At 43.2% G+C, this 23,474-nt stretch overlaps 1 protein-coding gene across 1 annotated transcript; it reads left to right on the plus strand.

Annotated features, from left to right (window-relative positions):
• Positions 1–10,391: 10,391 nt before the first annotated feature.
• klf6a (Kruppel like factor 6a) lies at positions 10,392–23,094 on the plus strand. Its single transcript, XM_061922370.1, is given in 5 exon segments — positions 10,392–10,751; positions 14,628–15,207; positions 15,629–15,672; positions 15,674–15,753; positions 19,586–23,094. Coding segments are annotated over 5 exon segments (858 nt in total). The 5' UTR covers positions 10,392–10,649; the 3' UTR covers positions 19,638–23,094.
• Positions 23,095–23,474: the final 380 nt, after the last annotated feature.

Below are 23,474 nucleotides of genomic sequence, written 5' to 3' on the forward strand. Positions count from 1 at the left end.
ACAGAGGAAATGATAAGAGAATGTTTGGGGTGACGTAGTGACATTGACAAATAAAGTCGTGGAATGTTACAAGCGGAAGCGTCACTCACCAAAGGATACGACCGGTGATAATAAATAGGTCTGAGAGCTCACCCGGGCAGAGAAAAACAACAACAACAGAAAAACTCTGTGTCAAGCAGTCTGAGAGTGGAAAAACTACCCTTGGGTTACTTCCAGTCAAAGAGGGGGAAGCAAGACTTCTAACCAAAATTGCAAGGTTAGGAGATTTTCTCGGCTCATCCTTAACCCAAAATAATCTTGAGGATTTATGATGGACGGAAATGTAAAAAAAAAAAGGTGCTGACACACGCTGACTTGTACACTCTTCTATCAGTGAATGTTCTCAATCCTACTTTCCTCACTTCCCCTTACAGGGGACTTTTCCCCTAGACTTTTTTGTGCTCTACGTAAGGGTAACAATAACGGTGGTCAAAATGTTGCCTCGATTATGTTCTAAAGACTCAGTTCGCAGCTGAGTGTGAAGCGACCGGAATGAGAATCAGCACCTCCAAGTCCAAGTCCATGGTTCTCGCCCAGGAAAGGGTGGAATGCCATCTCCAGGTTGGGGAGGAGACCCTGCCCCAAGTGGAGGAGTTCAAGTACCTAGGAGTCTTGTTCACGAGTGAGGGAAGAGTGGATCGTGAGATCGACAGGCGGATCGGTGCGGCGTCTTCAGTAATGCGGACGTTGTACCGATCCGTTGTGGTGAAGAAGGAGCTGAGCCGGAAGGCAAAGCTCTCAATTTACCGGTCGATCTACGTTCCCATCCTCACCTATGGTCATGAGCTTTGGGTCATGACCGAAAGGACAAGATCACGGGTACAAGCGGCCCAAATGAGTTTCCTCCGCCGTGTGGCGGGTCTCTCCCTTAGAGTTGGGGTGAGAAGCTCTGCCATCCGGGAGGAACTCAAAGTAAAGCCGCTGCTCCTCCACATGGAGAGGAGCCAGATGTGGTGGTTCGGGCATCTGGTCAGGATGCCACCCGAACGCCTCCCGAGGGAGGTGTTTAGGGCACGTCCAACCGGTAGGAAGCCACGGGGAAGACCCAGGACACGTTGGGAAGACTATGTCTCCCGGCTGGCCTGGGAACGCCTCGGGATCCCCCGGGAAGAGCTAGACGAAGGGGCTGGGGAGAGGGAAGTCTGGGTTTCCCTGCTTAGGCTCTTGCCCCCGTGACCCAACCTCAGATAAGCGGAAGAAGATGGATGGATGGATGTTCTAAAGATCAACATCATCATCATCATATGACCATCTTTACAGGATGCACCTTTTTGTTGGCGCTCCTATTTCATGCTTCCACTTGGACTGCGTCTACTCCCCGTCACCCAAGGGTCGTGAAGCCCTACCCACAGTGCGGGTTCTGCCTTTAGGGCAGTATGGGCTTGACTGCTGTGAACAGAACCTGACAAAAAACACCGTTTCACTTCAATTTCATTCAGGTGAAACCCACATCAGTTGTGTCAGTGTAATTTAATGTTAAAGGGGAACATTATCAGCAGACCTATGTAAGCGTCAATATATACCTTGATGGTGCAGAAAAAAGACAATTTATTTTTTTAACCGATTTCCGAACTCTAAATGGGTGAATTTTGGCGAATTAAACGCCTTTCTGTTTATCTTGCTGGAGGCGATGACATCAGAATGTGACGTCACCGAGGTAACACACCCACCATTTTCATTTTCAACACATTACAAACACCGGGTCTCAGCTCTGTTATTTTCCGTTTTTTTGACTATTTTTGGGAACCTTGGAGACATCATGCCTGGTGGGTGTGTTGTCGGAGGGATTCAAGTTGCACCACTGGCAAGAAATCTGCCGCCAGACCCCCATTGAATGTGCCAGAGTGTCTCCACATTTGACCGGCGATGCTAAGACAGACATGGCACAGAGATGTATGGATAACATGCAGATGCATTTGCAACGATAGTCAACGAAATCACAAAGGTGAGTTTTGTTGATGCTAACATGCTATTTACCGGCGGTGCTAAAGCAGACATGGCACAGAGATGTATGGATAACCTGCAGATGCATTTGCAACTATATTACGTTTCCTTCCACCCACATTTAATGTGAAACAAACACTTACCAATCGACGGATTTAAGTTGCTCCAGTGTCAAAAGATGCAAAAGTCCTGATCGTTTGGTCCGCACATTTTACCGGCGATGCTAACGCAGCTATTCGGCCATGCTATGACTATGAATAGCGTCAATAGCTATTCGCTCAATAGCTTCAGTTTCTTCTTCAATACTTTCATACTCCAACCATCTGTTTCAATACATGCGTAATCTGTTGAATCGCTTAAGTCGCTGAAATCCGAGTTTGAATCCGAGCTAATGTCGCTATATCTTGCTGTGGTATTCCCATTGTTTGTTTACATTGGCAGCACTGTGTGATGTCACAGGGAAATGGATAGTGGCATCGCAAATAGCCAAAATCAAGTACTTTAAAGCTTTTTTTAGGGTTATTCCCAGACCGGTAAAATTTTGAAAAAAACTTAAAAAAAAACAACAAGCCACTGGGAACTGATTTTTATTGTTTTTAACCCTTTTGAAATTGTGATAATGTTCCCCTTTAACCTTGTGTTTACAACACATTTCGGATTGGATAATATTTAAAGTAAAAGTGGACTTGTTTGCGTTAAGTTGTTGTCTGGAGTTGTGGTCAAAGATGGCATATTGGGAGAGGATGATCTACCGCGTGATGATGTCCTTACGCAATCATATTTTCTTTTTGTCACTACAGAGGACATGACCTTGGTGTCCTCAGTGTTGGTTACAGCCATGCAGACCAGTTCTCATTTGGATCAAAGCTCCATCACCTTTATTTGGAAGTGGTTGAGTTGGTCCACACTTTACCAAACTAAGCCCAACTTTCAGCATTTGGATCAGTACACCTTCATATTAGGGCTGGGCGATATTGCCTTTTTTTAATATCGCGATATTTTTAGGCCATATCGTGATATACGATATATATTACGATGTTTTGCCTTGGCCTTGAATGAACACTTGATGCATATAATGACAGCAGTATGATGATTCTATGTGTCTACATTCAAACATTCTTCTTCATACTGCATTCATATATGCTACTTTTCAACTTTCATGCAGACCAGGGAATCACAACTAAGTCAATTGACCAAAAGTGTATTTATTAAAGTTATTAAGCAATGGCACAAACATTCAAGTCATTTCCAAAACATAACTTGCAAGATTGTCCGAGACATTTTAAGTGTCAAATAAAAATGAGCTGCATAACAGGAAATTAAATAGTATTCGTCCTTCACTATGTGGTATGTTACTAAGGTTAGGAAATTCTCTTCATTCTCTAGCGAGTGACTTTACAAATGATGCTACATATTAGCAGTAGGGCTGGGTGTATCGATACCAAGTATCGATAGTATCGATACTTGATGAGTATCGGTATCGTATCGATACTGGCGTGATGGTATCAATACTTCACCAAATTAAGCGAATCACTCCGATTTTTAAAAAAATGTGAGCGCTCCTCACCACTCCACCCTCCTCCCTAGTGATAGGTCGCGAACGAGATTTAAAAACACTTAAAAAATTCATCTTCAACCCAGAATAAAATAAAATAAATACAATTAACATGACGCTTGGTGTGTTCGCGCACACACATCAGTATAATTCGCTCCGAGGTTCACTCGGACACACACACACGCGTGCGTTTCCAGTGCGACTTAATGTCTTGGTTGTAAACTGTAAAGTATTTTATTGCACTAAAATAACGATAAGAATTTCTCAGTTCTTTTGTGTTCATTTTTACAACTGTTTAATAACTAGTGTTTTCTTTTTTACTTCAGTTCTTGTGTGTTGTGAGGCGACTAGCCAAGTTCAGTATTTGTTTTCACCTTATTTGCATTACTTACTTTATTGTAATTTATATTATTTCTTTTTCATTTGAATTTCTCAGTTCTTTTGTTTTGTGTTCATGTTTAGAACTTTGTTCAATAACTAGAGTTTTGTTATTTACCTTAAGTGTTTGTGTGTTTTAAGGCGACAAGCCAGGTTCAGTAGTTGTTTGCACCTTATTTGCATTACTTTATTGCTATTGATATTACTTTTGTAATAAATATTTTATTTTTTTACTTAAATCGTTGTTCTGTGTTGTATCATTATCATAATCAATTAATAAAGGCAAAAGTACAATTTTTTTTTTCAAAAGTATCGATACCCCGAAGTCCTCCCCCCCATCAGATGACGACACTTCCGGTATCGGTATTGGTATCGGCGATACTGGCCGGTATCGTATCGGATCTGTATCGATACCCAAATTTGCCATATCGCCCATCCCTAATTAGCAGTAATGCTACTTTTTATAGCAACTCTTTTCCCGCCCACACTTGACAAATTAGGGTTGTCTGTTGGACATATTCCCACTTGAAGCCCAACCACCGCCAGACCATGGAAACCCTGCTGTTGTTATTGGGAATTAAGTCTTCCTTCCTTTTTGTTACCAGATCCGCACCATCTTTCTCTCGTACGGCTATGTTAGCAGCAAACGTTAGCCACGCCGCTAGCTCTCTGCCCTGCGAGGGCGTGCATGTGACGTGTGTGAGAATGTGGGGTTAGTAAAAGCATTATTTAACAGAAATAATAAATACATCTTTAAACACAATGCCAACACAATGCCTGGGTCAATAACCAAGACATTGTGTGGAAATCCGCTGTACTATCCCGTCTAATGACAAACGACCAGCAATGTGGTGCGACTTCCTTGGGCTTTGATACGAGCATTGCAAGAATACACACTGTGCAGCTGATGACATTCTATACACTACTTCATTAGCTCACTGTGTATAGAACTTTCACAATTTGAGTCCCACTGAGGACCAAAATAAATTAAAACAACACGCCTGCATTTGTGTGGCCATGTTCTCAGTGCCGCGCACCTAAAAATATGCATTGAGTGTAAATTGAATTTCCCTCAAGGGATCAGAACATTACGCTAAAAACTACATATCAATATAACAGTTATTGCAATCATGTCATTGCAGAAGGAAAACATAGAGCATGCAGGCACGGGCAAACTAAAATCAAACAACTGAATAAACAGCCCAGGTCAGAGTTCAAAGATAATCTCTTCAATGTGGACAGTTATGGGTAGTTCATTTTTATTTTCATTTGAAAACTAGATTCAACCCTCTTCTACCTGCACACAAAGAGTACACAATTGGCTCATTAGCATAACTTTGACAACAACGTGTCAAAGTCATGTTTGGACGACTCTTTGAAGTCAACCACAACACGCCATTCTATGTAGAAATATCCCAGGCCCGGTGGGCCTTTCCACTACCCTGGAAAATCAATCAATCAATGTTTACTTATATAGCCCTAAATCACTAGTGTCTCAAAGGGCTGCACAAACCACAACACAAACCACTACGACACATAAGGGCAAGGAAAACTCACAACCAGTGGGACGTCGGTGACAATGATGACTATGAGAACCTTGGAGAGGACGAAAGCAATGGATGTCGAGCGGGTCTAACATGATACTGTGAAAGTTCAATCCATAATGGATCCAACACAGTCGCAAGAGTCCAGTCCAAAGCGGATCCAACACAGCAGCGAGAGTCCCGTTCACAGCGGAGCCAGCAGGAAACCATCCCAAGCGGAGGCGGATCAGCAGCGCAGAGATGTCCCCAGCCGATACACAGGCAAGCAGTACATGGCCACCGGATCAGACTGGACCCCCTCCACAAGGGAGAGTGGGACATAGGAGAAAAAGAAAAGAAACGGCAGATCAACTGGTCTGAAAAGGAGGTCTATTTAAAGGCTAGAGTATACAGATGAGTTTTAAGGTGAGACTTAAATGCTTCTAATGAGGTAGCATCTCGAACTTTTACCGGGAGGGCATTCCAGAGTACTGGAGCCCGAAATGAAAACGCTCTGTAGCAAGCATTTTGATTCAGTTCTGGTAGTTTTGCTGGTAAGTGTGGTTGTATTCACGTACACATAGACATAGTATGCCTATGTATTGTGGGTTTATGTTTCTGTATTTGTGATCTACAATTGTTTTCAGCAGAGGACACATCCTAATAAGAGATAATATTCCCAAAGGACAAGATATGGGATATGGCACACACCTTATGGAGTCATGAGCCAAATGCAGATATTCTCAAAGTTCCACAATAGTCCCATGTAGATTTAAATTATGTTGGTCCTTTTCTTACAAATGCTACATATAAGTTGTTTCATTGACAAAACAAGTTGCTTCTAAAAAAAAAACCAAGAAAAACGTTTTTTTGAATGGCTCTTGGAAAGGAACTGAGCTGTAAGATCCGACTCCCTTCAAAGAGCCTTAATTCCCATCTGGAAGGAACCGGCACTCGGTGTTTGGGGAGCCCAACATTATTTCACACAAACAATCCATCCAATCAATCTAATATCATTTCATCTTAGATGGATTGTAAAAACCTGTCACCAAAACCTTTCGTCGACTCCAGTTTCCAAGTGTATGCAAGGATGTAGCACCAGACCCTAGGCCCCCCAGACACAAGACTCCTGAAGGACAAGCAACCTCGCTAACTTGGTATGTTTACATGTACTAAAAAACTAACTATTGAAGGTATTTGGTTGAAAGACGATTTTTGGAAACATGCAAAAAAACTTGATTAGGTGTCTGACTTTATTTGGAACATTTCTCGACAATCCCCCCTCAAATAATTTATTTAATGAACGTGTTACCAAGTGCTAACAAACTCAATATAAAAGTGGCCACAGAATGAATTGAAATCAATAAATCCTGACTGACTAAAATATGAATGTAAATATGTCCATTTTTTCTTTTTACTTCATTTTAAGTGACTTATTTCAGTGTTTTTTTAACAAAAAGGCCATGGTTGGACTGCAAGCGCCCCCACTTAGGGTCGCCAAAAAATATGTTTGTTAGTTGTGGTGCGCAGCGGTACTCAATTGTTGTACGTTTTTTTCAGCACTTGTGGCACTGATGACAATCTCAAACAAACAGAAGTCTAACGGGCTAAAGTCATGGAAAAATGTCTTCAGTTTAGTTTAGTTAAGAAACATATTTATTATTATTATTGCACAACATAATTGTATGTAAACATATTTTCATTTAGTTACCTATAAGTCCCTTCCTTTGCAATATATTTGTTTAGTACTTATTTTCCTAATCAGCCTGACCTAAAACTAAGGTTTATGTGCTAAATAATCTTTGTGATCAACACATGATTTCTGACAAGATCGCAAACTAAGTCAGTTAGATATGATCATTGAATATGAAATCAATACAAAATCAAGAGTACGGTTCCTGATTTAGGGTTAAAATTTGAGTGAGTCCCAGACCCCTCTACAGTGTAAAGGTCCAGGACTCCTGGATAAATTGATTTACAGAATTATCAATATGTACATTTCCAAAAGTATTTGGCCACCCATTCAATTGATGAGAATCACGTGTCGTAAATCCCTTGGATGAACTTGACTGGCCTGCACAGAGTCTTGACCTGAACCCGATAGAACAGCTTTGGGATGAATTAGAACGGCGACTGAGAGCCAGGCCTTCATGACCAACATCAGTGTGTGACCTCACCAATGCGCTTTTGAAAGAATGGAGGAAAATTCCTATGAACACACTCTGCAACCTTGTGGACAGCCTTTTCCAGAAGTGTTGAAGCTGTAGTTAGTCTGAGAAATTCGTAATTTGATTTTAACAAACTTCAAACGAGCCTCTTCGGTGCCTTCATGTCCACTTCATGAATGTGAAATGTCTTACACCAGTGGTGTCCAATGTACGGCCTGAGGGCCGGATCAGGCCCGTGAACAGGTTTTATCTGGCCCGCGGGATGAGTCTGCGAAGTATAAAAATGAGACTAAATTTCTGAATGAAAGAAACTGCTGTTCTAAATGTGTCCACTGGATATCCATTTTTCCATCCATTTTCTACCGCTTATTCCCTTTCGGGGTTGCGGGGGGCGCTGGCACCTATCTCAGCTACAATCGGGCGGAAGGTAGGGTACACCCTGGACAAGTCGCCACCTCATCGCAGGGCCAACAAAGATAGACAGACAACATTCACACACTAGGGCCAACTTAGTGTTGCCAATTAACCTATCCCCAGGTGCATGTCTTTGGAAGTGGGAGGGGCCTATCCCCAGGTGCATGTCTTTATCGCAATAGCAATTATTTGTATCTTTGTAGCTGATGCTACATTTGTAAAAAAAAAAAAAAAACGCATGATGTTAGTACATTAGTCGAGAAAATGGTCAAACTACATAAATAACAAACTGTAATTTGATATTTATATATGTTTCTTTAACTTGATGGATTGAAAATTAACATCAATAATTTGATTAATCACATCATTTATTCAGAAAATATAAATAACGACAAATAAAGGTAGAATTCTATAAACTGCAACATTTAAAGTGTAAAAAAACAAAAAAAAACATTATTTGTACATTTTCAGAATGTGCTTGTTCAATTTTTAAACACAATCTGAAGTTGTCTTTATTTTTAAGTTATCGTGTCCTAGCACTGCCAAAGCTTAACCTATTGTTACTATAACAATCTACAAGGTTAATATAGGTTGCTTCTCTTTCTTCCTCTACATTATTCTGCATTATGTATCTTTAGTTATCATTATTTATATGTATTGTTGCATTTGAACCACTGTATTGTTGACACTAGAGGTAAATTATTGGTATTCTTCATTATCATAGTGATATTTCTATTAGTATTTGTATCCCTCCATTTGTAATGTAATAATGCTCATTGTCATTTATGTATTATTTATTTTACTAAATGCTTCTTTGCTATCACTTTTACCATCATATTTGTACATATTCTATTTGCTGATGTTGCTCTATTGTTGTTGTCGTCTCTCCGTTTTATCCGCCTCTTAATCCCACATTTTCCCCCTCTGTCTTCCTTTTTTTCCCCCTCCTGCACCAAATGATAATATAAATACATTTAATAAAGCCAAATACAAATAAGGCAACAAGAGAAGTATCCTAAACTTCTCTTTTGTAAAGTAAATCTGATCAGTCGATATGGGCATCTACCCTCTACATCAGAAATATGATTTGCCTGAGAAGCTGGACAGAACAAAAATAAAATAAAATAAAAACCTTAACCCCACAATTTACCCCTCTGTCTTCCTTTTTTTTTATCTCCTCCTGCACCAAATGATAATATAAATACATTTAATAAAGCCAAATACAAATAAGGCAAAAAGAGAAGTATCCTAAACTTCTCTTTTGTAAAGTAAATCTGATCAGTCGATATGGGCATCTACCCTCTACATCAGAAATATGATTTGCCTGAGAAGCTGGACAAAACAAAAATAAAATCAAATTAAAAACCTTAACCCCACAATTTACCCCTCTGTCTTCCTTTTTTTATACCCTCCTGCACCAAATGATAGTATAAATACATTTAATAAAGCCAAATACAAATAAGGCAAAAAGAGAAGTATCCTAAACTTCTCTTTTGTAAAGTAAATCTGATCAGTCGATATGGGCATCTACCCTCTACATCAAAAATATGATTTGCCTGAGAAGATGGACAAAACAAAAATAAAATAAAATTAAAAACCTTAACCCCACAATTTACCCCTCTGCCTTCCTTTTTTTATCCCCTCCTGCACCAAATGATAATATAAATACATTCAATAAAGCCAAATACAAATAAGGCAACAAGAGAGGTATCCTAAACTTCTCTTTTGTAAAGTAAATCTGATCAGTCGATATGGGCATCTACCCTCTACATCAAAAATATGATTTGCCTGAGAAGCTGGACAAAACAAAACAAAAATAAAAATAAAAAAGTTATCGGCCCACGTGAAAGTGGATGTTTCTCCATGTGGCCCCCCACCTAAAATGAGTTTGACACCCCTGTCTTACGCCAACCAAGTCTTACATAACAAGACTGAGCACATTGAAAGTTTTTTTTTTTTTCAGGCGATGTCAACACATACCTCCCCACCACAGCTTGGTGAGCTCATCGAGTCATAAGTGCTACTTGAAGAGCACAGAAACCGAGCGGATAGAGAAGACGGTGCAGTTTGAGGCTCAAAAGCGCTGTCTGTGGTCGAACTGGCTGCTTGCAACACGGCAGACTGGAACGGGCGGCCATATGCGCGCCCTGCTTATATACGGGCCTAAAAATAACCAGCCAATCAGCGACCGAGCTCCGTGGGTCGAACAAGCCAATCGGCGGGGAGGCCCGGCGCCGTGAAGGCGGAGCCTAGCCGCCATTGGTCGCCGGTGATCTCATTTGCTATGCAGGACACATCTCGCCGCTGATTGGCCGGGAGCCGGCGCGCGTCACGGCGCCGTGAGGAAGGAGGGGGTCGGGCTTGGAGGTTTGAAACCAGAAGTTCTCAGAGCGCAGTTGTTGGCCAGCCAGTCAGATGCCGTGTGAGCAAATATCTTGAACGCCGGAGCACAGCGAAGACGGCAGACGGCAGACGGCGGGGGGACAGGACGGGACGGGACGGGACGGAAGGAGGCTTGCTAGAAAAAACGCAGCAGGCGGGGGGGTGGGGACGCTCTTCCTCGCGGTTCTCTTCGGGCCCATTTTTCCTTCTCATTTCCGCAGATTTTCACCCAGCAGCTGCAACAAAATGGATGTTCTCCCCATGTGCAGCATCTTCCAGGAACTTCAAATAGTTCACGACACGGGCTATTTCTCCGCCTTGCCGTCACTGGAGGAGTACTGGCAGCAGGTGAATATGACGTCACTACACGCGTGCTCCCTTTCCGCCCGGCTTCCGGTGGCGTGCCCGGGCTCTGACAGCTGCCACTCCGTTCAGAATCCCATAGCGCTTTTGTAGAAAACCCCCAGCACGTCGTCTAGGGCACTAAAACGCGCTGTTGCTCACTTTTAAAAGAATACAAACACTGCGAGTCGATGTTCCTCCACATCGGCCGCGTTATCGGACTAATAATAAGACCCGGGACAAAAAAAAACGTGCATGTAAACGAATTGGCTGTCAGTGATGCCGCTTGTGTTAAATGAGTGTTATTGCGATGGTAGTCTGGTGCACACTGCAGTTCTGCGCCGCTAGAACCACAACAGCACACACATTTGGACCATACATCCATTTTCTACCGCTTATTCCCTTTTGGGGTCACGGGGTGCCTATCTCAGCTACAATTGGGCAGAAGGCGGTGTACACCCTGGACAAGTTGCCACCTCACCGCAGGGCCAACACTGATAGACAACATTCACACACTAGGGCCATTTTAGTGTTGGCAATCATCCTAATCCCCAGGTGCATGTTTTTGGAGGTGGGAGGAAGCTGGAGTATGCAAACTCCACACAGAAAGATCCCAAGCCCGGGATTGAACCCTGACTACTCAGGACCTTCGTATTGTGAGGCAGACGCACTAACCCCTCTCCTGCCACTCTATTCAGAATCCCGTAGCGCTTTTGTAGAAAACCCCCAGGGCACTAAAACACGCTGTTGCTCACTTTTAAAAGAATACAAACACTGCGAGTCGATGTTCCTCCACGTCGGCCATGTTATTGGACTAATAATAAGACCCGGGACAAAAAAAACGTGCATGTTAACGAACTGGCTGTCAGTGTTATTGCGATGGTAGTCTGGTGCAGCTGCAGTGCAGTTCTGCGCCGCTAGAACCACAACAGCACACACATTTGGACCATCAGATCCCAATTCCACTGGAATGCATGGACTCAAGCATGTGTATTATTTATCCTGCATGAACCTTGTCATGGCAGCATCTAAAGGAATGCCCCCCCCCCCCCCCCCCTTTCAACATTAATGGCCCCCAGAGTCAGTGGGAGCATGTGTCGAGTTAGTTTATTTAAAGGACAACGTGCAGTTACATCAAGAAGATGGCTGCACCAGATTTAGCACCTTGCTCATTTCCATCTGTCGTCCATTTCTGGTGCATCTGACATCCACTATTAAATGACACAGGATTGGGAATGCACAACAATATTAAAATGACATGATTATAAACAATTTACAGTACAATACATAGAGGGTATGTGGATCACAAATCAAGTTACAGTATTTTTGCAGCTTCATTTAAAGTGCAGAAGTATATAAAGTGCAGCAGTTTTCATCAAAGTGCACCTACAGTGCAGTAGCCATCAGACAGTTAGCTATATACCTCATTGATATTGCACGCATAAAAAAGTAGCTTTCACAGGTTGACGGGGAGGAAGGATGTGATTGCATGTCAGAGCTGCTCAATAGCTGGAGTTGGAGGGGAGGAAGTTGAGTGGTTCGTAACGCTTCTGCAGAAAAACCCCCCAGCACGTCATGCAGGACACTAAACCGCGCTGTTGCTCACTTTTTAATGAATAGTAACACCGCCAGTCAATGTTGCTCCACATCGGCCACTTCACTGGGCAAATAATAAGACCCAGGACAAAAAAAAGCTTGCCTGTAAGCGAATTGGCTGTCAGTCACGCCGCCTGCGTTAAATGTGTGTTGTTGCGATGGTAGTCTGGTCCACGCTGCAGAACCACAACAGCACACACATTTGGACCGTAAAATCTTAATTCCATCGGAATGCATGGACTCAAGCACGTGTATTATTTATTCTGCATGAACCTTGTCATGGCAGCATGTAAGGAATCAAGGTTAATGGCCCCTAGAGCAGTGTTTTGCAACCTTTTTTCAGGCAAGGCACGTTTTTTATCTTTAAAAACCACCCCCAGCATCAAACGTTAAATGAAACGCCAACAGGTCGTCGTGCCTTATTTTGAGTTCGTTGGTGTTTTACTGTGTAGTGCTGTAGTTTTGTCTTGCCTTGGTGTTTTTCTTGTTGCAGTTTCATGTCTTCCTTTTGAGCTCCATTCCCCGCACCTGCTGTGTGTTAGCAAGCAAGGCTATTTAAGTTGTTGCTATCCTTCTTTGTGTGGACATTGATGATCATGTCATATACGGATGTACTTTGTGGACGCTCTTAAGTTTTTGCTGTCGTCCAGCATTCTGTTTCTGTTTAATTTGAAGGTTTCTGTTTAGTTACCAGTTCAGTTTTACTTTTGTTTTGCACAGCCATCCCTTTGCTTCATTGCCTTTTCCTTTTGTTCATTTTTGGTTTAAGCATTACACACCTTTTTTACCTGCACTCTGCCTCCTGCTGTGCTCTGCTTATCGGGATCACAACAAACCATCCTCGTCTGACTTTTACAAAGCAATGAAATACCTGCTGCCACCTACTGACCTGGAGTATCACATGACTACCCTGCCAACTCTACAGAGCACAGACAATAAGTAACAGCACATTGTCTGCAGATTATAATTATTGATTTGCAAAAAATATTTTTTGGACCAATTAGCTGAAGTTGCATACTTTCCCACGGCACACCAGACAATATCCCGCGGCACTGGTTGAAAAACACTGCCCTCGAGCAGTGTTTGTCAACTACTGTGCTGCGGCACACTAGTGTACCGTGAGATATTGTCTGGTGGTGCCGTGGGAAATTATGTAATTTCACCTTATTGGGTTAAAACTATTTTCTGCCAACCAGTTATTATTGTCTGTGCTGTCTAGAGATCGGCAGAGTAGCCGTATAATACTCTTCCATATCAGTAGTTGGCAGTAGGTAGCTAATTGCTTTGGAGATGTCGGGAACATGGTTTGTCGTGATCACAATATGCGGGAGGCAGTGTGCAGGCAAAAAGGTATCCAAAGCTTGAACCAAAAATAAACAAAGGGCATTGAAGCTTTGAATGGCTATGCTAAACGAAGCTAAAACCGAACTGGCTGCAAAGTAAACAAAAACAGAATGCTGGATGACAGCAGATGGCGTCCACAAAGTACATTTGTACACGTGACAACCAGCAACAAAATAGAAGCACAAGACAAGAATTAAACACACACACAGGAAAACACCAAAAAACTCCAAATAAGGGGGACAGTACTTTGAGAAAAGAGCCATAGTGATGCATGCTTGGTTATGGTTTGAATTCATATCCAACAAGTGCAATAACTACTTTTTACTGGCAATATTGGCAATATCAGTTGGAGTTTTCTGCTGGTGGTGTGCCTCCGCTTTTTTCAATGGAAATAAATGTGCCTGGGCTCAGAAAAGGGTTGGAAAAACCCTGCCCTAGAGTAAGTGGGAGCGTGTGTAGAGTAGCTTTCACGGTTGACGCGGCGAGGAAGGATGTGATTGCATGTCAGAGGTATTGCAGGAGGAGAAGCAGCTCAATAGCTGAGTCGGAGGGGAGGAAGTTGAGTGGCTTCCTTAAAAGGTCTCTAAACGCGCTCGGTGAGTCACGGGGCCGGCTGGGATGACAATAAAGCGAGCTGGCGTAAACACAGCAATGATTGATTCGGTTTGTCTTTTTGCCTCGGCGCCACTTGCAGACCGAGGCCGAGTACGTGCGAGTCGCCCGGCGGCCGCTGACACGACATATATACGCATTTCAAGTAGTGGTTGCATCACAGTCGTGGTCGTTTGGCAAGCGTCTAAACTTCTGCTCGTTTGGCCGCGCCGCATGTAGCGTTTCAGCACATGCATGATTAAAGAGGACCCCCCCCCTCTGCGCCACTCTGCGGGGCTGCTGTCGTAATTCCTGTTTCCTCACCGCGCTTCCTGCTTGTCTTTTATTCAGACCTGCTTGGAGTTCGAGCGCTACCTGCAGAGCGAGCCCTACGTCTCCACCTCCGACCTGAAGTTCGACAGCCAGGAGGACCTCTGGAGCAAGTTGATCTTGGCCTGCGGGGAGAACGCCGACCCCAAGCTGCCCCCGGCGGCCCACGAGGAGGACAATCACGACAGCCCCATTTTCGACGCCAGCAGCGTGAACTCTGATGCCAGCAGCGAAGCGTCGGACAGTTCCGAGGAGCTCTCGCCCACGCACAGCTTTACCTCCAACCCCCTCGGCTCGGCCTTGGTAGGCTCTGGACCTTTCAGCCCGTCCGTCATCAGCACACCGCCGTCCTCGCCGGAGGCCACCTCGGAGTCCGGCGGCGTGGTGAGCGGCTGGGTGGGCTCGCACGGCGACTTGCACTTGCCGGCCAAAATCAGGAGCGGCGGCAACGGCGTGTCGAAGAGTTCGGAAAAGACGGGCATGCCTTGCGGGGACGTTTCTCCAGACGGCAGGAGGAGAATACACCGCTGTCAGTTCAACGGCTGTCGCAAGGTCTACACCAAGAGCTCCCACCTAAAAGCACACCAGCGCACTCATACAGGTGAGACTTCTTCCCGAGGAACGTCATGACGGCCGAATACCTAAACCATGACCTCATCCGTGTGGAATGTGGCTGACTGGCCCAGTGAGGGACTAGAAGGGGGGGAGGGGCCGCACACGGGAGATTGAGTTTCACCACGGGAGAGGCTGAATGGGCTAGAGCGGGGCGGGTGTGTTATTGTGGCCTCCCGCCGCGCTTGATCGCTCACTTTTCAGAGGTTTACATTAGAGACCTGAACTGCCACGGGTGACTTAGCGCATCCCGCCCCGCATTCCGAGCATGTCGCAATCGGCAAAGTCAAAGAAGGCGGCGGGTCACCCGACAGGTTGGGTGGAATTTGTGTCCGGGGCCGATGGTGAAAGATATGACACACGTTCTTAGAACATGGCCTTTTTTAAATGTCTCTCTGTGGCCTTTGCAGGTGAGAAACCGTACAGGTGTTCATGGGAAGGCTGCGAGTGGCGTTTTTGCACGGAGCGACGAGTTGACCAGACACTTCAGGAAGCACACCGGGGCCAAGCCATTCAAATGCAGTCACTGCGACAGGTAAGCTCCCACCTCCCGGCAGACCAGTCCTTTTCTGCCAGGTCAAAGCCGCATGTTGCCGGATGTTGCCACTTGATGCCAGTTTTGGGGGCCTTACATGTGAACAGGTGGCGATTTGAACTCTTTAGCATATTGGCTGATCAGAAAGTCATTTCCAACTTAAGATAAAACCTGGACGGACCGCATGTCAACACAGGCACCAGTTCTTAGGTGGTCCATGTTACAACTAAACCGGATCAAAGAAAATGACAAGAATACACATCAGGTGTGTTTGGATGTTTTGTGTTTTAGGGCTAGGTCTGTCGATTAGTTGGGGCGGCGTGGCTCAGATGGCAGAGCGGCCGTCCAGAAACTTGAGGGTTCCTGGTTCCGGTCCAGCTTCTGCCATCGAGTCCTTGGGCAAGACACTGCACCCAACTTGCTAAATGTAGTGTCGATAATGGGGTTCACACTCCAGAAAAACCTGCTATATAAATATTCCCTTCACTAGTTTGTTCGATTAATCGAGTATTCTGATAAAACACACTTCATGTCCACGATGTGTCTTTTAGTGGAAATGGTTGAAATTAATCAACTTTTCTGCTTGCCATAATACTCATTATTTATTTGCCAATCAAACATTGAAATTGCACTTTTGCATTTATTACAAAAAAAACCCTCTCCATTGTTGTCCGCCACACCACAGCTCTCATGTACGCTCTATTGCATCCATGTCGGCGTATTAAAGTTCCGGGAACTTCATGTGGTCTGGATTTGATACATTTGTATTAGTTACCCTCATTAAATGTTTAATTGAAGCAACAGAATGTAATTTACATCATCAACTAAATTGATGTAATCGTTGCAGCGTATTATTAAAATGTCAACGTTTTTCTGTAGTTTTCTCATTTAAGCTTTATGTTGTTTTATTTTTTTTTCACAATTTTTGATGCTACATGCAAATATTTGAAGTTAAACTGAAAAAAGATCAACAAACATTTTTTTAGCTTCAAAAACTGTTTTTTAAATAATTTTAGTCAATGTGTTCATATATTTTAATTTATGCCAATCCTGCTTAATAAATGTATTGCAGTAACGTTTTATTAACATTGATTGACGTTTAAAAACCTCTGGCTGATACATAAACGTTTACACGGATTAGCTCCGCCCCCACTAAATCATTTAAAACATTTGTACGCACGTACTACACTTAAGATCTTCAGTAAATCGGAATGTGGAATTAAATGACGGAATAGATTAAGCAAATAAATCAAACAATGTACTAATATGATGCACTCTTCAAACTTAAAGTGTTTACAAAGAAGAAGAATCATGATAAAGATTCTGAATTTATTGATAATCTTATTTATACTACCATATGAAATATAACTTTCTTCACTAATTATGATTTATTTATTTATGTTTAATGTTATTACTTGTGGAATATATGGTGAATAAATTGAAAACAGGAAGTGAACTAAAGTGTTTACTAAAGGAAAAAGGGTAGGATTAAATAAACTCTGCGTCCTCCTACTCCTTTTCCAACATGTTGAATAGAGGGACTGGAAATGATGATGTATTATGTTGTAGGGCTGGGCGATATTGCCTGTTTTTTATATCGCAATATTTTGAGGCCATATCGTGATATACAATATATATTACGATGTTTTGCCTTGGCCTTGAATGAACACTTGATGCATATAATGACAGCAGTATGATGATTCTATGTGTCTACATTCAAACATTCTTCTTCATACTGCATTCATATATGCTACTTTTCAACTTTCATGCAGACCAGGAATTCACAACTAAGTCAATTGACCAAAAATGTATTTATTAAAGTTATTAAGCAATGGCACAAACATTCAAGTCATTTCCAAAACATAAAGTGCAAGATTGTCAGAGACATTTAAGTGTCAAATAAAAATGAGCTGCATAATAGGAAATTAAATAGTAGTCGTCCTTCACTATGTGGTATGTTACTAAGGTTAGGAAATTCTCTTCATTCTCTAGCGAGTGACTTTTCAAATGATGCTACATATTAGCAGTAATGCTACCTTTAATAGCAACGCTTCCCCCCCCCCCCCCCACACTTGACAAATTACGGTTGTCTGTTGGACATATTCCCACTTGAAACCAAACCACCGCCAGACCATGGAAACCCTGCTGTTTTTTATTGGGAATTAAAACTCTGCTGTTTTTATTGGGAATTAAAACTCTGCTGTTTTTATTGGGAATTAAAACTCTGCTGTTTTTATTGGGAATTAAAACTCTGCTGTTTTTATTGGGAATAAGTCTTCCTTCATTTGTTACCAGATCCGCACTATCTTTCTCTCGTACGGCTACGTTAGCAGCTAACGTTAGCCACGCCGCTAGCTCTCTGCCCTGCGAGGGCGTGCATGTGACGTGACAGTTAGTGACGTATGTAAGAATGTGCGCCTGCTTGTCTGCAAAAAGGAGGACACGGAAGAGTGAGGAGAGCCTGAAGTGTACGCCCGCAGATAAAAGTCCTGCGTGAGAACGTACACTCGAACATTATGATATAGTCATTTTCTATAATGCACAGAGACAAACCCGCGATATATCACCCAGCCCTATCACATTGTATGCATGCATGTGTGATGTATCATGTTGTATGCATGCATGTGTGATGTATCATGTTGTATGCATGCATGTGTGATGTATCATGTTGTATGCGTGCATGTGTGATGTATCATGTTGTATGCATGCATGTGTGATGTATCATGTTGTATGCATGCATGTGTGATGTATCATGTTGTATGCATGCATGTGTGATGTATCATGTTGTATGCACGCATGTGTGATGTATCATGTTGTATGCATGCATGTGTGATGTATCATGTTGTATGCATGCATGTGTGATGTATCATGTTGTATGCATGCATGTGTGATGTATCATGTTGTATACATGCATGTGTGATGTATCATGTTGTATGCATGCATGTGTGATGTATCATGTTGTATGCATGCATGTGTGATGTATCATGTTGTATGCATGCATGTGTGATGTATCATGTTGTATGCATGCATGTGTGATGTATCATGTTGTATGCATGCATGTGTGATGTATCATGTTGTATGCATGCATGTGTGATGTATCATGTTGTATGCATGTTCCAAATGAAAAAAGGTCATCTAATCAAGGTCTAAATGTGAGCATCCTGACATGTTGTTGATGTTGATGTCACTGCATTGCAATACTTAGACATTTCTCCTTGTTTGATGTTATTTTCAAAGTCATCACTTGGCTTCTTAGTTCTCATGTGAACATAATGAGTCTCTGCTTGTGATGCTGACCTCTGTGTGTTTCATTAGTAATTTTATTAATATTGCAATGTTTGAACACATCGCAGTTAGCTTCCGGCTACTTAAACCTGACATATTAATATATATATTACAGTACAGGCCAAAAGTTTGTACACACCTTCTCCTCATTCAATCTTCATGTTCATGACTATTTACATTGCAGATTGTCACATGAAAACTATGAATGAACACATGAGTTATGTACTTAACAAAATAAAGGTGAAACAACTGAAAACATGTTTTATATTCTAGTTTCTTTAAAATAGCCACCCTTGGCTCTGATTACTGCTTTGCACACTCTTGGCATTCTCTCCATGAGCTTCAATCACACCTGGGAAGTGAAAGCCATTTGAAGCTCATGGAGAGAATTAAAAAAGGAAGCAAGGCCTTTATATGTGTGTGCATGAAAGGGTTAAGTTGTGGTGCATGAAAGGGTTAAGTTGTGGTGCATGAAAGGGTTAAGTTGTGGTGCATGAAAGGGTTAAGTTGTGGTCTCCTCCACTCACGTCTGACTTTCCCTCCCCAGATGTTTCTCCAGGTCCGACCACCTGGCTCTTCACATGAAGAGGCACGTCTGAAGCCGGGGCGAGCACCAAAACCAGGGCAGCGCAGCGGAGGGCAAAAGTTGTTTTCTTTTTCGGTTGTTGTTTTTTTGTAAAAGGCGGTGAGGGGAAAAAGGGGGGGGGGCAAACAAGCGCCGCTCCGACCTTGGTCTGGTGGTCGACCTTGTCCCAGAGAGCAGAGTGCTTTCCAGCCAAAGCATGCTGTTTTGCACCATACTGGAAGCCAGGACCTCTCTGGAGTGGAGGGGCGCCCTGAAGCTGGACAAAGTCGTCAAGGAGAGGAAGCGAGCGTTTTTTTGAGGTGGAAAAAAAGAAGAAGAAGACGGACTGAGTGGTTTTGTGCGCGTGGTGCATGATGTTGTGGGACAGCAGATACACTGGTACTTGGCAAAAACTCATCTGAGGTGAGCGCGAACACACTGTGAATGTCAAGCCCCGCCTCCTTCCCGGAAGAACACTCTGGAAGGAAGGAGGAGGGATAGCGGGATGTCCCGAGGGGGGCGGGCACCGTGGACTGAGCGGGCTTTTCTCGGGGAGGCGTTCCTGCCATGTCTCCCCAGTGCCAGTTTGTCTGGCACCCGGACTCGGGGGTGGAGGACACACCCCCTGCCCCCCTCCCCAAATGTTTGAGAGCGAAGAAAATCACGTCAACCCCCCACGGTCATCCCCCCCCACCCCCCACAGTCACTGTATGAGAGGAGTTACTTTTTGTTTTGGTGCAGCTACTAAATGTGCAATGTGTTCTTATTTTTTGTACCAGCCCCAAAGCGTCCTTTGTAGTCCAGGTGGCTCGGAGGTGGACTGGACTATAATGTCAGTATCATAGACAGGTGTTGCATGGTCCTAGGGGTTCTACGTTTCCACTTTCCACTATAATCAGGACTGCAGATACTTTGAAGAGAAGTGCAGCTAAAAGATGTTACAATGTTGTACATAAAGCCTTGATTTTCCTTTGGGGGTTTTTGGAACTGATTCCTCCGCATTCCTGTGCTCATTTCACCACTGCTTGCTCTTTCTCATCCGTCTTATGCCTTGGGGTGGCCATTTTTTGTACTTTGTGTCTATCCAAATCTAATAATGCACTGTTGACCTGAATGGTGCCTTATGCAAAGGGCGGCGGGTCGCTCCCCCTCGGTCTTTTGGGCGATCTCGACACGCTGGATCAAGGCTCAATTACACACGTTTGTTCCTCTAAAAGGTTCATGATGTCTTCTAATTCAGATACTCTTTCAAATGTTCTTGGAATCAGACAATAGTTTCGGTATAGTAGAGTGTTCTTCTCTACGAACGGCCTAACATCAGAACAAGATGGGGAAAAAAGAAAAGAAACACATCCAAAATGTACTCAAAAACTGCCACAATCCCACCTGGGCCATCAAAAAAAGGGGAACAACAAGGAAAAGAGAACAAAGAAAAACTGGAAATAAAGAACAAAGAGGTCATGACTTCAGTATACTGAACCAATACAGCGGGTCATGAAAAAACACAAAAGTTAAACCTTAAGTCTTAAAATCAACCCTATCAGACCATTGCAAAAAGAAATAACCACATCATGGACCCGGACAACGGCAAAATCATCGGCACAGAAAGTAACAAATTCAAACGATGGATTAAGGAGGCCATCGAACTAAGGACGATGCCAAGGAAACCTTCACTGGGGATGAGGGAGCGTACCTGGGACTCTCTCCTCCATTAACTGAACCGATACAGCAGGTCATGAAAAAACACAAAATAAACCGAAGAGTTGAACCGCACACAAAAACAAGGCAGTTACTTGTACATCCAGAAGACAAAGTAGAACAAGACAAGAAATGCAATGTCATTTATGAAATCCCGTTTGAATCTTGTGAATAATCCTACATGGTAGAAACGGGGAGAACATTCAACACAAAAACATCAGAAAGAATCTGAAAAAGACAACTGGAAGATTTACAAGAAGACTAAAACAAAAAACCCACCAGGAAATCTGAAAATCAGCCATATCAGATCATTGTAAAATAAATAACCACATCATGGACCGGGACAACGGCAAAATCATCGGCACCTCACACAAAAACAAGACAGTTACTTGTACATCTAAAAGACAAAATAGAACAAGACAAAAATGTAATGAACTTTACAAAATCTCGTGTGAATCATGCTAATAAATCCTAGATGGGAGAAACAGGGAGGACATCAGAAAGAATGTAAGAAAGAGACAACTGGAAGGTTTACTTAGTAGGTTAAACTGCTTAGTGGTTAGAGTGTCCGCCCTGAGATGGGTAGGTCGTGAGTTCCAACCCCAGCCAAGTCATACCAACGACTATGAAAATGGGAGCCATTACCTCCCTGCTTGCCACTCAGCATCAAGGCTTGGAATGGGGGGTTCAATCACCAAAAATGCTGCTCACTGCTCCCCTCACCACCCAGGGGATGAGTCAAATGCAGAGGACAAATTTCACCACACTTAGTGTTTGTGTGACGATCATTGGTACTTAATAATTTACAAGAAGCCTACAACCACATTTAATCCATATGGACCGAGACAACGGCAAAATCATCGGCACAGAAAGTAACAAATTCAAACGATGGATTAAGGAGGCCATCGAACTAAGGACGCGGCCCAAGGAAACCATCAATCCCTCCTCCATTAACCATCAAGCGGCGGGGGGGAGGAGCCAACCAGGTAGACTTGACAGGTGATAGGCAACACATCAAAGTGGTCATGTGACCTTATGTCAGGTAAAAATTCTATTTAATATAGCGAAAATATTGTGTGATTCCAAGAACATTTAAAGGAGTAAACACACGTTTTGTTTTGTTTTAGCTCCAATTCTGTACATAAATGAAATGCTGTATGTTTAGAGCACTTATTGTTTTTGTTATTAAAGATGCTAACTACTGTGTAGTATGTACTGATGTCCATCTAACACAGCTTCAAAGGTACATTGTTTTTGTGGGGGGGGGGGGGGGTCGTCCTCTTTAGCTGCGGGGGGCTAAAGATGGATTGTCGCTAACAGGCTAGCGCCTGGCGGTAATGAATGGCTGAAGGCTCGTGTTGGCGTTTCCCAGACTGCTGACTGCGGAGGTTGTGTATTGGTATCGACCCGTCTGGGGAGCGTCGTGCGGGATCGTCTCCACGAGACCGGGGGGGGGGACGACGACTTGGGGGCACGGTCCAAGTCGTAATTGAGCCTTGAGAAAGCAGTTTGCTCGCATCTTTTCCACTCGCCGCCATCTTTCATGCCACTATTCCAACTCTTCTGTCTCACACACACACACACACACACACACACACACACACACACTCACACACACACCGCTCTGGTCTCCACCCCATCTTTGTATGAAAATAAAAGGAAAAAAAAAAAACACAACTTTTGTAAAATTATGTTTATGCTTTATGAAATTTTTATTTGGAATTGTTTTGCAAAATTGTTATATTTCTGTATGAATGTATTTTTTATTGGAATAATAAGAACTTCTTATCTGATCTTGTCTGTCTTATTCCTCTCGCTCGTCTTCAAAAGTCAATCAATCAATCAATCAAAGTTTATTTATATAGCCCTAAATCACCAGTGTCTCAAAGGGCTGCACAAACCACAACGACATCCTCAATAGAGCCCACATAGGGGCAAGGAAAAACTCACCCCAGTGGGACGTCGACAATGATGACTATAAGAAACCTTGGAGAGGACCGCATATGTGGTCTGAAAGCAATGGATGTCGAGCGGATCTAACATGATGTGAAAGTTCAATCCATGGTGGATCCAACAATACGGTGGGAGTCCGGTCCAAAGTAGATCCAATATAGTAGCGAGAGTCCCATTCAAGGTGGAGCCAGCAGGAAACCATCCCAAGCGGAGGCGGATC

The sequence above is a fragment of the Nerophis ophidion genome, linkage group LG15 (assembly GCF_033978795.1).
Source record: "Nerophis ophidion isolate RoL-2023_Sa linkage group LG15, RoL_Noph_v1.0, whole genome shotgun sequence".
In the NCBI taxonomy this organism is placed as follows: domain Eukaryota; kingdom Metazoa; phylum Chordata; class Actinopteri; order Syngnathiformes; family Syngnathidae; genus Nerophis; species Nerophis ophidion.